Here is a 15,000-nt window from a genome sequence, read left to right as displayed (position 1 = left end):
AGGGCAAACCAAAAATGGTAAGGTAGATGATAATTACAAAGTGAAATATTTTTAGTTTATTAAAACAGTACAATGAAATCTTAGGGAACTATGATCTATTTACTTAAGAAATACAGAAAGCTTTGCCTACTTTGAAACATTTTTTTCCAAAGTATCCATAATACACCTATGGTATATTCTTCACTTTTTATAGTGGCAAGCCCTTTAAGATCAGAATTATTTAAAATCAGCACATGCTCATTTTAAATGGCTCTAGTCTTAGAAGCAACTCAGGCTATACCTCTGCCTAGTTTCAAAGTTGCTTTAATTTTCAGTTGTTACACCATTCAGTACTTCATTTTACGAGGCATTAGTTTTTAATTTTTCATTAAGTTATTGAAGTTATATAACTCATTGCCTTGTCAGCAATGAGTTAAATAACTTCACGTCATGTGGTGGTGGCAGTGCCTGCCACTGGGGACGCAATATCACATCATAGCTTTTTGTATGGCTGACACGCTGGGTGTTCATTCCATTTGTATAGATACATTTTTATTCACATGTGAAAATAATGTAAACAAATACAAAAATCTATTATCAGCATATGGGTGATAATAGGAGCACTGGTAGAGATCTCACACTTAGTCACTGCACACGCGCTTGTTGTCTAGCTGGCTGGTGGGGCATTATGCAAATATAAACCGTGGCTTGAATGGGTTAACCCACTCTCGACGGGTGTCACATATATGTGACGTGGCGAAAAGTGCAGAATGCCAGGTCAAAACTTATGTGACACAACAGCATCTGCTCATAGTTGAAATGCACACAGTCATGAAGTCTGGTGCTAGCTTCAGAGCTACAGGGTTCCAAAGTCAGCTTAAACCCTTGTTTAGTGACTGATTTATAGAAAAATGTCATTTAGGGTAGTCTGCGCTGCCTGGAGGGCAGAGAAAACACTTTCGCTGTCCCTTTTTTTTTTTTAGCCAATGCCACCAGCTTTGTATATCAACCAATTTGACCGCAAGTTTGGTAGTTACATGCACCGTCACCATAATTGAACAAATAGACACTCTGCCATCTCAAAATCACTTTCCAGGAAAGTGAGTATTATAAGCTAAATTGAGAAAATGGCTGGAGCCTTTTGCAATTTCTTTAATGAACAGAGAACAATTACTTAGTACTTATGTACAAAAATTAATGTTATTTATAGGTTAGTAAGTAGTCATGTAATATTTTAGAAATTACAGATATTTGATGTTGAATCTTTTCTACAGATTGTAGCAACATACATGGAAGCTGTCAAGACAATTGATCCAAAACAAGCCACAGGAAAACTATTTTCCTTGTGGGTAAACTTTGCAAAGTTCTATGAAGAAAATAACCAGATTGTGGATGCACGAATCATCTTTGAAAGAGCAACAGAAGTTCTCTATGTTAAAGTAGATGACCTCGCAAGTGTGTGGTGCGAGTGGGCTGAAATGGAAATAAGACATGCGTAAGTATTGTGATAAAGTTTTTTCTGTAACACAAGGAAACTTTCCTAGAACTCTCTTTTGATAGAGTTTGTTGGTGGTAGAATGAAAACTTAAAAGAAATGTAAGGCTTGCTACTGGTATGGTCCAACACCTATATATAAAGAGCTTGAATAACTCCAAGGCAGGTTTGGTTCTACCTGGACACAACAACCAAAGTATTTTGAAAACAAATATGTGATGTCACATCATCTGTTATAAATAGGTTAATGAATACATCCCCTCATCTATTGAGTTTAAAAAATGTTTGGAGATTAGATTAGGCCTATAGTAAAATTCTTGATTAAATATTTATTAATGATTTAGCTATTCATATGTTAGAAAGAAAGTAAATAGATGAGATATGTAACTAGAAATAGTAGAATTGCTGAAAGGAAATCATGCATTACACAGGTTAACAAACTCTGATTTTTGAATGGTACAGAAGTACCAGAAGTAGAGTATTGTCATGATATTTTGTTTGAAAGATGAGCTTTTTCACACACTTCCATACTTAACCTCTAAAGGACATGTGTGCCATTTTTAGTCATGTTTAGGTGAAGACATGGGCAACCTGCACCAATATTCCACAGGAAGTAGAAAGTGATTGTAATGTTTTCAAGTTTCATAATGTAGATCTTTATCTGTAAACTACAAAACTTTATATATTTTTTTTTTGTGCAGTTTGAATTAGATTAGAGTGGCATGTCCTTTAGGGGTTAATTTGGGTTGAGGTAATTATTACTAGTGAACATTTGATAATATGTAATTTATGCATCTTTTAACTTCTAGAAATGAAGAAGAGGCTCTCAAGCTGATGAAGCGTGCAACAGCACCTCCCCCACAAAAGGTGGCATACAATGATGAATCTGAGCCTGTCCAGCGACGTGTATACAAGTCTCTAAAACTGTGGTCTATGTATGCAGATTTAGAGGAATGTTTAGGGACCTTCAAATCCTGCAAGGCTGTTTATGATCGAATTATAGATCTGCGAATTGCTACACCACAAATTATCATAAATTATGGCATGTTTCTACAGGTATGTGGTTTTGTGCATTGAGTGAGAGAATAGTGATGGGATAGATGTGAAATTCAAATGTTTACTGATCAAAAAAAAAAATAATAATAATAATAATGTTGTCTACTATTGAGTAGGTTGTTAGGCCAAGTGAAAAAGTTTTTTTTTTTTCCATAAAATTTGAATCTAATGCTGTTAGAATGCAAATATTACAAAAAAGTAAATATATTAATGAATAAAAAAAGTAGATAAATCTTTTATGCTGACCTCACTAATTGTTACCAAGTTATTGGAATGTCCTTTTTTTTCTTTTCTTTTCTTTGCTTTATTAACTTTCTTGAATAAAATAACATAATTTTTACTTGTTTAAGTCTAATTGCACAAAATTGCTATACAGTTTGGAAACTGATATGAAAATTTCATGTTTGTTTAAAAAAATAGTTACTGATATTTGTCATTTCTTTTTGTAGGAAAACAGTTATTTTGAGGAAGCATTTAAGGCCTATGAAAAAGGAATTTCCCTCTTCAAGTGGCCATATGTGTATGATATCTGGAACACTTATCTCACTAAGTTCTTAGAACGATACAAGGGCACAAAGATTGAAAGAGCAAGAGACTTGTTTGAACAGGTGAGTTATCTCTTTTTGCATATAATGGGTAATAGGTGAAACATTGCATCATTGAGAATATAACAGCCTGGATAGGAGCATTTTCAATTTTCTTTTACCAAATTTTTCTGTCTGGATTAGTGTTTTTAGTATACTTTTACCTGTTCTGTCCCCAGTGCTTGGAGAAGTGTCCACCAAATTATGCTCGAAATCTGTTTCTCCTGTATGCTAAAATGGAGGAAGAACATGGATTGGCAAGACATGCTATGCAGGTATATAGTCGTGCCACTAAAGCAGTTCCACCAGAGGAAAAGTTGTCCATTTACAATATCTACTTACAACATGCACAGCAGATATATGGTGTTACTAAAACAAGAGAGATTTACCAGGTATGTATGTTCATTTTATGTTGATATAGAATTTAATCAAATGTAACTGTAAAAGGAATTGCAAAAATTAAGATATTCATGTTTGATTTGATATTTTTTGTGGAGTGATTATAACACCACCATCACTAAAAAATAATATATATATATACATGCATATGTTTGTATGTATGTATATTTTCATAGAGATTTTAAATTTTACAAAATGCTAATGATGACTTATTTCCACCAAAGGAGGCTATTGATGACCTGCCTGATGAAGGTTGTCGAGAAATGTGCCTGCGGTTTTCTGAGATGGAGCGTAAATTGGGTGAGATAGATCGAGCACGTGAAATATATGCTTACTGCAGTCAGATATGTGATCCAAGAATTACACCAGAATTCTGGGCAAAATGGACTGATTTTGAGGTTGCTCATGGCAATGAGGACACTATGAAGGAATTGTTGCGTATAAAGCGGTCTATGCAAGCAAAGTACAACACTCAGGTGAGTTTTTATTTGCTGTAGGGAGAGAGGCAAGAATGATTCATAATATAGACATTGTTTTGATGGTTTCTTGTGGATGAACCATAGTTTTGCTTTCTTGATAATTTAAATTCTTTAATGCTACTGTATTTTATCATTAATTACAAGTATATGGTTAAAGTGAATCAAGTCAGAGCAAAAATAAATATAATTAAAATTTCCAGGTCAACATGATGTCAGCCCAGATGTTAGCATCTGCGGGCTCAGTTGCTGGCACAGTATCTGATCTGGCACCAGGAGCCAAGGATGGAATGAGGATGCTCGAGGCCCGTGCTGTGGCTATGAACAAAGAGGAACAGATGTCCTCCTCTGTTGCTCCGCCAGCTGCCGGTAATGAAAAGAGAAAATCTTTCTTTATGGTTTTTAAATTTTGAATTATATTGGATGGTAGAGCATACTCTTTGCTTTCATGCGGGTAAAATTTTATTCTAGAAATGTTTTTAAATTATTTTGAAAAACATTTAGTGTTCAAAAATAATTAATAATGTATTAATCTGTTTCTATAGGTGGTTCCAAGATCATGTTTGTCCGTGGTACAACTACCAAAAGGGATGATGAGGTTGCAGATACAGCTCGCACAGCAAACCCTGATGAAATTGATCTAGATGATGATGATGATGATGATGATGATGAAGGTGGTAAGTTATTTAATAGCGATAATGTTTAATCCATTGTATCTCATCTTAACCCATTTGCGCCGGTTGACTTGCTATCATGGGGTCGAAAAATATCCCCGGACCCTGGGGACGCCCTGAGACGTACACACACACACACACACACTCCATATACACACACACACACACACACACACACACACACACACACACACACACACACACACACACACACACACACACACACACACACACACACACACACACACACACTCCATTTATATACACACACATACACACACTCCATTTATATACACACACATACACACACTCCATATATATACACACACATACACACACTCCATATATATACACACACATACACATATTCCATATATATACACACACACGCGCACATGCACACGCACACGCACACACACTCCATATATATATACCCACACACATACACACATTCCATATATATACACGCACACGCACACACTCACACTCACACATATACACGCACGCACACGCACACGCACACTCACCATCCACAACATAGCTACACCCAGCAGATGGTTGTGATATGTTAGTGTGTATTGCATAGTAAATGAAATATTGTTGTTGAAGTAGGTGTCCATTGTAAGCTAATGCAGGCTTTTTCAGTAATCTTCAAAAATGTGAGTTAACTAACAGAAATTGGATTCTATTAAGTCAAGCAACACTGGCTTCCATCATACATTAGGAATAAGTAATAGTTCTATTCATTCTTTTATTCTTCATTTCATTCATTCTCTCTTTCCCTTTCATGTCTGTGTCAATGGTTTCTTGCTCATTGTTTAATCATCTCAATTTTTTGACAGACTTAACTTGAAATTTGCTCTGCTCCACCTCGAGCCTCTTCTGCTACATCTTTGTCATTGTTCATAAAACAAATGTTGTCTGAATAAATGGAGCAAATCTAATGATCCTCCTCTGGCTGACTCACTTCACAGACAATTTCCATCTTTTTTTTTTTTTTTTTTTTTTAATCAAATTGAATGACTTTGTTACGAATCATTAAATGATATTAAAAAATAAAACTTCGCAAAATGAAAGTTTGACTGTAAATATTAAAGGTGATGGTCAGTCAGAGAATCTAGTCAGAAATAGTGAAAATCAGATTTTGTTGTATAATGAAATTGGTTAATTTTTTTTTGGGTTTTACTGTATATGCTTAAAAGAAAGATAGTAATATCTGATCCTTGTTAAAGCTAATCTTTGCATGTATGTAAATTGGGGGCCATCTGTATATTTTATGGTAAACTTATTATGATTATTTTCTTAGTTTATTTTGTGAACATGGTAGTCATATTGTGCTTGTTTTGTTTATACTGTATCATACTGAAGCACATACAGTGCCAATGTTTGTTTACATTCTATAACAATAACTGCAATTTTATTCCCAAATTTTACATGTCAACATTAAAATTGTCTTTCAGATATGCCTCAGCAGAGAGAGGTCCCAGCAGCAGTGTTTGGAGAACTGAAAAAGGAGTAGGTCTCCTGGATTTTCTGTAAAGATGCTTTTTTCAGAGGATAATAAAATACAGATATTTTCCAAAATGAGTTTTATTACAATTAAAGAATAATGTTTAAACAAACCCTGTTTTTTATACCTAACAGATAAATAGACAATTTTCACAAACAATTTATAAAATTACTTCAATTGCATTTATGAAGAGAGAAAGTCTTTCGCTAGTTGTCATCCAACTATCTTTAATGCCGACTGTTTGCATGTTGCTCAAGTATGTGCTCAACCACATTGTGCATAGCGCAATCCACCTGTCCTGATTGAGCCACTGTTTGGGTATAGTGTATCCGCCAGGTTAATGAAACAATAAAAAAAAATCTATTCAATTCTGATAACAAAGACTGCAGAAACTTAAACACTAATGGTTCCTTTTGTCATAAGATCCACAATCTGCATTTATTGAAAACACTTTTCTATATGATCAAATGAACTCCATTTAGACACTTTGTGACAGCTATTCACATGAATCATTCCTCATCTAGTCTTCTTAATCAAAATTCAAAATGAAGAGAAAAAAAATCAGTTTTATATGTATTCACATGCTACTGTGAAAATAATACCTTAAAGCTAATGCCCAAGATATGCAGGTACCACAGTGTGACTTGAAATTTCTTCCTAATCCTAGATAGGCATTTTACATAATAAATTTCTATACAGGTAACAGAAGTATTCCAGATGTCCAACAATCCTGAAAGATTAGTTTGATTTTCATTATTTTCATCTATTATGTCATCCATTTGCTAGTAAAGCAATATATCATGTGTCAAGGTCATCTTGAGCACACATGTATTTACAGTAGGAGCAATACCATGGGGCCTTTCACTGATGTTAACCTGAGCCTGATGCGGTAGGGATAGGTGGCCTGTGACTGGCTACAGCACAAAGGTATCAGATGCTAACATTAGCTGGGTAGTGAAAGGGCAGCCATCAGATTCCCCGGAGTCTATCTTCACTCCCCTTGCTAACATATGACCTTGTCTGCCATCTTTATGCAGATACAATTTTCCTCTCTTAACCCATTGCAAACAGAGATAAATTTGCTTGCCCAGCCTCCAGGATAGGTTTTATTTTAGAGAGAGACTGCTTGAAGCAATATAATTTGAATCTTCCCACTCTCTTTCAGTCATTCATTGTAAAACTAGAGCGGTTTTTGTGTTTTATTTTTTTGTGTGTTTTATTCAGTTTAGAGACATATGTGCCATATGACAGGCTCAATCAGTGCTGCAGTTGACTAAAATTGTAGTATATTATCCATATTAGCTCATTATTTTCTTTATACTCAGTGTGATTGAAGTATTGCTGTTTTATGGGAGGACAAAAGGCAACTTTATTTTTTCGTATTTTTGTGCTGTCATGAATGAATACGAAACATATAACCACCTACAATAAAGATAACAAGAAGAGGTAGGGAAGAGGAATGAAACCTGTGCTTGTGACTGTGAGTGCCACAGTGAAAGGCATCCATATTGGCACAGGAGTACATTTTAGACACTGGGTATGGATTGAGTCACCTTCCTCTTCTCGTTCTGCCTGCACATCCTTCATCGGCGGTACTTTAGAGCAAGGGTTCATCAACTTTGTGTGTGCCATCGCTCTATAGTGACAGTGCTTGCTAGAGACCATGGATGGGTGCCATTCAACGCTCTCTCTCCTGCTGGTGCTAGGAAAAAGTGGTGCCATCTAGGTTTTGGACGTTAAGCTAGCACGATATTACGGTAATTATAGTAATTATGACTGCAGTAGCCATCATCACTCATTCCTTTTTCATAGCAAAATAAAATAGCACAGTGATCCAAAATCCCTGAACGCCATGTACGTCATGACGCCCGTCGTCAGGCCAAAGCTCCTACGTCATGTATGTCATGACACCCGTACGCAATGGGTTAATAGTTGTCATGTGGTGTGGTGTAGTGTATTATATATAATCACTTAGTGCTTAGCCACATCTCTGTGATTAACCCAATCCCACAGGCCCGGCGAGAACTGGCAACCCCCCACGCCTGGCCTAAGTAATATTGCCTCGGGGACGTCACATTGGTGTGTCGCCCAGTCATCAGGCATGAAGGTGTGTCACACGGGTGTGACAAACCGTCGTCACTGGGTTAATCCTACACAGACTATTTTCCAAATCCATATCTTTTTTAGATATTTCTGATATATCCAAATTTTAAGAAAACATGCTTTGCCTCATCAAAATAAGTCTTTAATAATAAAGAAAGACCAAAAATTATTTGTCCTTGAATAACACTGGCTGCAAGCAATCTCTTGCATAACTGATATTAGGAGGCTCTCCTATCCCTTACACCTGATTGCCATTAGTCTAGGTGTGGATGTGTGTCCTCATCCTTGTTTTCTGGCATAGTGTTAGATAGTTCTTGAGTACTCAATAATGCCTTTTGGCAACTTTTTTCCCACCTATACTCTGAAACATGCCACACACACCCAACTGTAAATTTACATGTCCTGTTTGTGAGCAGATTAATGTCTATGGTCTGCATGATGCATCACTGGTTATGTATGCTATATGTGCCCCTTTTCTATGTTTAGGAAAAAAATTAAATGCTGTGTCTCACATTTGCAGCTATCAGGTTTGAATCCTTTACTGAGAACTTAATATCAAGAATATATTCATATACTGATGGAATATATAAACATATATTTTCTACAAATGAAAAATATACGAATCTATAATACCTCTAAGCAGCAAGAAGCCTGGTTTCAATTGGTGACCTTGTCTTGGAGAATGGAGAAAGTGGAGAGTTGTTGGCCCAGTATCTTCGCACTGCTTCACGCACCTCCGCAGGAGTAATGGGGTCCATTCCTATACTGTGGTCTTCACCAGATCCTACCTCCTGCAGTGAGCCACTCTTTTGGAGCAGGGATAAGCATTAACATTGGAGGGTAGATGTGCAATGTGAGCAACTTTGCATGGAAGGGTATATGATTGGGGGTTTAGTAAATGTTTTGTCTAAAACAACATATAAAACTATAGGCTGCACTCCCACCTTCACTCTAAACAAAAGAATGAAGAATGTACATGGCATATTCATCTAAAACTCATCTAAAAAATAAGTAAAAAGGGTAAAGTTATAAGTTGTTACTTATTTATTTGTATATATATTAATAACCCATTCATACCAAGGCCATTCCAGCTCTGAATGGTCAGAATGCCGGGGTTTTTTTGAACGCATAAGCCTACCACATTGGGATTCTTGGGCGCACTAGCTATGAGCCTGGGCTGTCCGCTCACTCACCCTGAGTGTCGGCCTTGACCAAATATCTCGTTGCTGACGTCTGACCCAAAAACCACGAAATGTGTCCGCACGTCATCCGGTGCGAATGGATTAAATACATTTGCCATAAACTGACCCTTCTAAATATACATACTTGATAAATACACACACACACTTACTACTATCACATTACAACTGTTTCTATCTAAGTAAAATAAAAATAACAAGTGTGGAACATCAAAATATTAATTGAACCTTACTTGAAAACAAAGCTGCCAAAAACAAACCATTCTGCAGATTTATTATGTAGATAATCAACATAAACTACATGAACTATTGTAATTTCTGTTAACTGCAATTACAAACTTACCAAATACGAGAGTATATATAACTATACCTGATGAATAAACACACACGGATAGTCGGGGTTGAGAACGGTTGGTGTGCGGAAGCGGGAGAGGTCAGAATTACGCCCCATTGCATCTCTCTTCACTAGGAGAGCAAGATCCACAATTTGAGCAACTGTTTCATATGCTAAGCGATTCAGCATCTCCAACACAAGCTGGAAGGTGAGATGTTTGTTAATTTCACTTCAATGTTTACTGAAATGGAAGTTTAATTTGTTTACATCTGAACTGAAGGGAAAACAAATAGACTAGAGGATAGACTTCACTGCTCCTACAAGGAAATTCAGAAGGAAATGATTCATTGGAAAGACTTCCCATTCCATAGCTTACATGTGAGAGTTTCACTTCACTGTTGTCATCTCGGAGGAGCCATTCTCGGAACTTGTTGACTCTCAGCCTTGGACAAAATGAAGCCTTTCTAGCTTCGCAGTATTCTTTGTACCTCTGATTTGACATACCCTAAATTTAAAAAGAGAAAAAATGAATATAAAAGAAAATAGTTTCATTTAATTGCGGACAGGGGATAGATTTGCTTGCCCAGTGTCCAGGATGGGTTTTATTTCGAAGCAAGGCAGCTTCACACAACTTTGACTTTTCCCACTCTTATTCAGTCACTCATTGTAAAACTAGAGCCATTTCTGTGTTTTACTTTCTTTTGTGTATTTTACTGTGTTTTGAGACTTATATATGCAATGTGACTTTATGAATCATGCTTTCTGTTAATATGGTCTGATCCATTTAATTCATTTTCTTATCCTTTTGTTGTTAAAAGTTCAAAACATCTATCTAAACTTTCATCTAAAAAATAAAGCACAAAAGAAAATCCCTATAAATCTGGCATCATAGGTAACTATTTTGTTTTAAAAAGAAGAAAATAAAAACAGCTATTTGCTTTGTATCTGACAGCCCTATACCTCTAACAAATACCAAATAAATCAATTATACCATCATTGAGCTGACACCCTGGCTTTGTGGTAAGCTTTATATACATTTAACATATGGCGTTTCGGATTTGATTGTGATGCATAAACAGTAATAAATATCCACTATATATTTATATATATGAGTTTTCTTCAATAACTGATGTTGCTTATGACATACAGCCATGAAATATTCCCATGCTTACAGCTTGAAACTCATAGCTAACCTGAGTCATAACATTCAGTCGGTGGGCCCTTTCATTTTTGACTGGATCATGTATGGATGAAGAATAAAGGGGTTCATACTGTCCAGTCTGGTCGATACTTTGAAGAAAATTAGTGCATATTTTTTTTCTGGAAATTTCTCCACCCCCTTCTCCGCTTAACTCTTGTAGCTCACTTACAGATGAACCTGAGGTACTGGTTCGTGCACGCTGGTAAAGATCACGAACTCCTAGAAATTCAATATAGCTCTCTTTAGACCACAGTACATACATCAAAACATACAAACATGTAATATATTTGCAATATGAGTCATAATGTTGTTATTATCAGTTCCAATTAATTTATAACAATAAGGTTCCCCTTCTATCATGCACATTGGTTTCTGGTGGACACCACTTGTAACTAGATACATCTAAAAGATAAATTGGTGGAATACACATGCAAAATGGACAATATACATGACAAAGCACATATGTACAAAAGGTAAACAAGCATGCATACTCAATTCCATTCAAAAGCACTTGTTCTCTTTATTCACCATTCTCATGTAAATAGTCCTTGCATACAAATTAAGCTCTAAGAGTGTCCTAACTGTAGAATAGGCCTAGGAGTTGCATTTAACTCTGCAATATATAGAAAATATCACACTGATACTCACATCAGTCTACAAAGTTTGAAAAGTAAGACTGTATCCTCTTTCTAAATATATATTTTGAAAATTCTGTGTATTGATATTTTGTATACTTGTAATGTGTGATTATTTCACATCATACAACCAATGTAAAAGGCAAGAAAAAAAATATCTGAACAGCCTCACAGGAAACTGTTATCCCAAATAACAATATTTTCCAGATATAACAGAGTTCAGCATCAAAATAATAATTGAACTGTATAAAGGATATGAATTTAAGATGCTGGAAAATACAGTAAACTCACCCATATAATGGACTATTCGTTGTAATTTGACTGGATCTTTGCGCATAATAAATAATATGTCCTCTGGACCTACAACTTTGCTTCCTCTTTGTTCAGAAATGTCTGTTGCCTGTAAGTAAAAATATAATTTTTATTAACCGCCTTTAGCCATACAGCTATGACTTCAGCCCCAAAACCACTGTGCCAAATTATATCAACACATCCATTTTTGCTTACTTAACAGATCCTAACATTTTCAGCTACTCACAAGGTGTAAGAAGAGAGTCATCTGTTGGTGCACAACTGACTCTATAACTGCAGCAGTCTCAAGCAAAGGGCGACGGCAGTCCCCAAACCCATGCATCATCAATTGAATGTCTGAAAAGTTTGATAATCATTAGACAAATATGCTTAGAATAGAAGACCTACAATGAAATTATTAGGTCATTAATAAACAATATTCAGAAAAAAAAGAGTAAATAAAAATATTCTGATAATTTCATGTGGAAAAAACTCAAGATATATATATATATATATATATATATATATATATATATATATATATATATATATATATATATATATATATATATAAGAAAAGAAAGCAATTGATATAAATCAGCCTGATAATAAAAGGAGCTTTCACTATACTATTAAATCAGTATCCTTTGAGCTGGATAATAAAAAAGATATCAATTGCAATGTTCCTAACAGAAAGCTCTAAAATACCAAATGGTTATAAAAGCAATAGAAAATATGTACAGGTATCAAAAAATGTATTGCACTTAATAACAATATAAGTACATATCAAAATTCATTGGCATAAAAGATGCAATATGGGTATCCTCTGCCCACCATCTCTCTTTCATGCGCTGAGGTCAGCATGACTCCCAGGAGGCAAGATTTCCGACCAAATTTGAGAAAACAGGCCTCAAATAGCTAATCTTGGCCTTGGTAATATCGACAGCCATGACAATATATTTCTTAAAGGACCAAAAACTTTCAGTTAAAAAAAGTCACACATTTTGTGAATGTATTCTGGACTGTCTTTGTGAAAGTTTGTTTATAATAAAAAAAAAAGCTATTTCTTATTGAAATGGCGATTGGTACAATATGAGTATGTCAAGGACTAAAGAGTAAACTGTTTTCTTCAGCATAAATTGAAGTCGAGTTACAAAAGAAAAACAAAATGTGTTTCAGAGTAATTTCAAAACTTAGCCATGTAAAATGATCTTGGGAATGATATGGCTACCATAAATCAACCTGAATTGTGGTAGTGATATCCACAGCACACATTCCCAAACTTCTTATACTCAAGAGGGGTTTAGAATTATAACCTCACGAATGTCAAGGGACAGCTAAAAAGAAAAAGAAGAAGAAAAAAGAAGAAAAAACTGTCAATAACAACAAAAATAATAGTAATATCATCAAAAATAAATAATTGTTCATTACTATTATCAATATCATCATCATAGTTATACTAACATAACTAATACTATAGTAACCAAATCTTAAATTTGTCCAGAAGTTGCACCCTTTTATCATTGGTAAAAAGGCAATTGGTTTATATACATTAGTACATTTGTATCCCTATAATTTATTCTTACTGAGTGTGTTCATAGTTTAAAATAAGATCTGTTCATCTGTTTGATAATATTAAAAGTTGGAAACATGAAAAATTAAATGATTTTAAGGCATCTGTCAGTAATGTTAACAACATTGACAATATGTTCACATTCTGATCAAAGTAAAGGCTAATCTTTTTTGACAAAAACCATTCACTTCCTCAAGACCAAACATAGAACACAATAAACAGCAAACTACAGTATTAATACAATAAGAGTAGGTCTGATTATAAGCTGGAAACATATTTTGTGTGAATAAATGGATAACACTACAAACATTGTATACCAGCTTCTTAACTAAGGGAGAGTAACTTGGTTTGTAGACAAATTTAGCAAATGGTGACTTTAAAAACAAACATCATTATTGATACTGATACTGATAACAATAATAATAATAGTAATAATAATAATAATAATAATAATTATTATTATTATTATGATAATTATAATAACAATAATAATGATAAAGCTTAAGAGTAATACCAATAACTGTAACAACAACAACATCAGTATTACTAACAATATCATACAAAAAGCTGTATTTAGTGTAGGAAAGTACTCCTCATAAGAAAATGAAGAAAGACAATATGATGCTGTAATAAATAGCATGCTGGAAGAGACTGAAAATAATCAGGTATTGCAAATAAATGACAAAAGTACAGTAGAATATAAAAACGAAAGCCATAACAGCAACAATGACTATAAATAAATAAAAAGTCTACTTCAGCTTTATATCACAATTATGCTCAGTGACATGACATAATAAATACTTGTTAAATGTTCTTTCTACAAACATGATACCAATAAATTTTCTTTCACCCTCTCTTGAATTGCCATATTACCAATCAACACAAGATCATTTGCCAAACATACTTTAAATTCTGAATTTTATCTGATGTTCCTCAGTGTCTCTCAAGTTATTTTTTCCATGGTCTTCTTTCTACCTCTCCCATGAGCTGTTATCCTTTTCTTTTCTTTTTTAATTGGGAATATGTATCAAAAATCCTCAGCTAGGCATGTTTGAATGCACAGCAAGAGGGGGGAAAATGTTCATTATCACTTTGTCATAAAGAAGCATTAATGAGTTACCCATGCTCTTGGGATTTCACCTATTTTTGCCATTGTATGATAAACTGGGCAAAGCAACTCATTTATATACAGCAAGAAGCAAAGAAATCCCAGACTTTATCAACATGATATCCCTTAGTATCTGCAAACTAAGAGGTAACTTTAGAAATCATTCAGTCAGATACAAATAGGTCTAAAAGATAAGGATATAAGAAAAAAAAAAAAAAAAGTCAGCATTTCAGAAATAAAATGTAGGACATAGGAAAGGAAAGAATGGGGAATAGAAAAGGAAAAGGAAAAGTTACAGGAAGATAAGGACATGCTAGGGGGAGGGGGAGAGCATAGAGATGCAGTATAGACAAAAATAAAGAGAATAAAGAGAAGAGAGAGAGA

General features: G+C 34.7%; 2 protein-coding genes across 6 annotated transcripts in view; one reads left to right on the top strand and one right to left on the bottom strand.

Annotated features, from left to right (window-relative positions):
• fand (Pre-mRNA-splicing factor SYF1 fand) overlaps positions 1-6,246 on the top strand; it is a 15,420-nt gene extending 9,174 nt beyond the window's left edge. Inside the window, 9 exon segments of the mRNA XM_086540722.1 lie at positions 1-17; positions 1,254-1,474; positions 2,283-2,529; positions 2,979-3,137; positions 3,293-3,505; positions 3,737-3,988; positions 4,192-4,357; positions 4,534-4,665; positions 6,123-6,246. The exon segment at positions 1-17 is cut by the window's left edge and continues 113 nt beyond it. Of these exon segments, the coding sequence (XP_086396848.1) occupies positions 1-17; positions 1,254-1,474; positions 2,283-2,529; positions 2,979-3,137; positions 3,293-3,505; positions 3,737-3,988; positions 4,192-4,357; positions 4,534-4,665; positions 6,123-6,181 (1,466 nt within the window). The 3' untranslated portion in view covers positions 6,182-6,246.
• The window catches only part of LOC122247755 (transcription initiation protein SPT3 homolog), a 16,926-nt gene continuing 8,160 nt past the window's right edge, over positions 6,235-15,000 (bottom strand). For 3 of the 5 annotated variants that reach the window (XM_043007319.2, XM_043007322.2, XM_043007323.2), the window contains 7 exons: positions 12,183-12,292; positions 11,936-12,044; positions 11,002-11,228; positions 10,185-10,313; positions 9,845-10,009; positions 8,909-9,081; positions 6,235-6,902 (listed from right to left, as the gene is read on the bottom strand). In XM_043007319.2, coding sequence (XP_042863253.1) covers positions 8,911-9,081; positions 9,845-10,009; positions 10,185-10,313; positions 11,002-11,228; positions 11,936-12,044; positions 12,183-12,292 — 911 coding nt within the window. In that variant the 3' untranslated portion in view covers positions 6,235-6,902; positions 8,909-8,910. Of the gene's footprint in view, positions 6,903-7,746; positions 7,875-8,499; positions 8,637-8,908; positions 9,082-9,844; positions 10,010-10,184; positions 10,314-11,001; positions 11,229-11,935; positions 12,045-12,182; positions 12,293-15,000 lie in introns of those variants that run through there. The other 2 variants (XM_043007321.2, XM_043007320.2) reach the window with 2 other exon arrangements.

Source organism: Penaeus japonicus, unplaced genomic scaffold (genome assembly GCF_977035675.1).
Source record: "Penaeus japonicus unplaced genomic scaffold, GWHDUDI00000001_assembly GWHDUDI00000001, whole genome shotgun sequence".
Lineage (NCBI taxonomy): Eukaryota > Metazoa > Arthropoda > Malacostraca > Decapoda > Penaeidae > Penaeus > Penaeus japonicus.
Note: the sequence above shows the minus strand (reverse complement) of the source record. Positions and strands in the feature narration are given on the sequence as shown.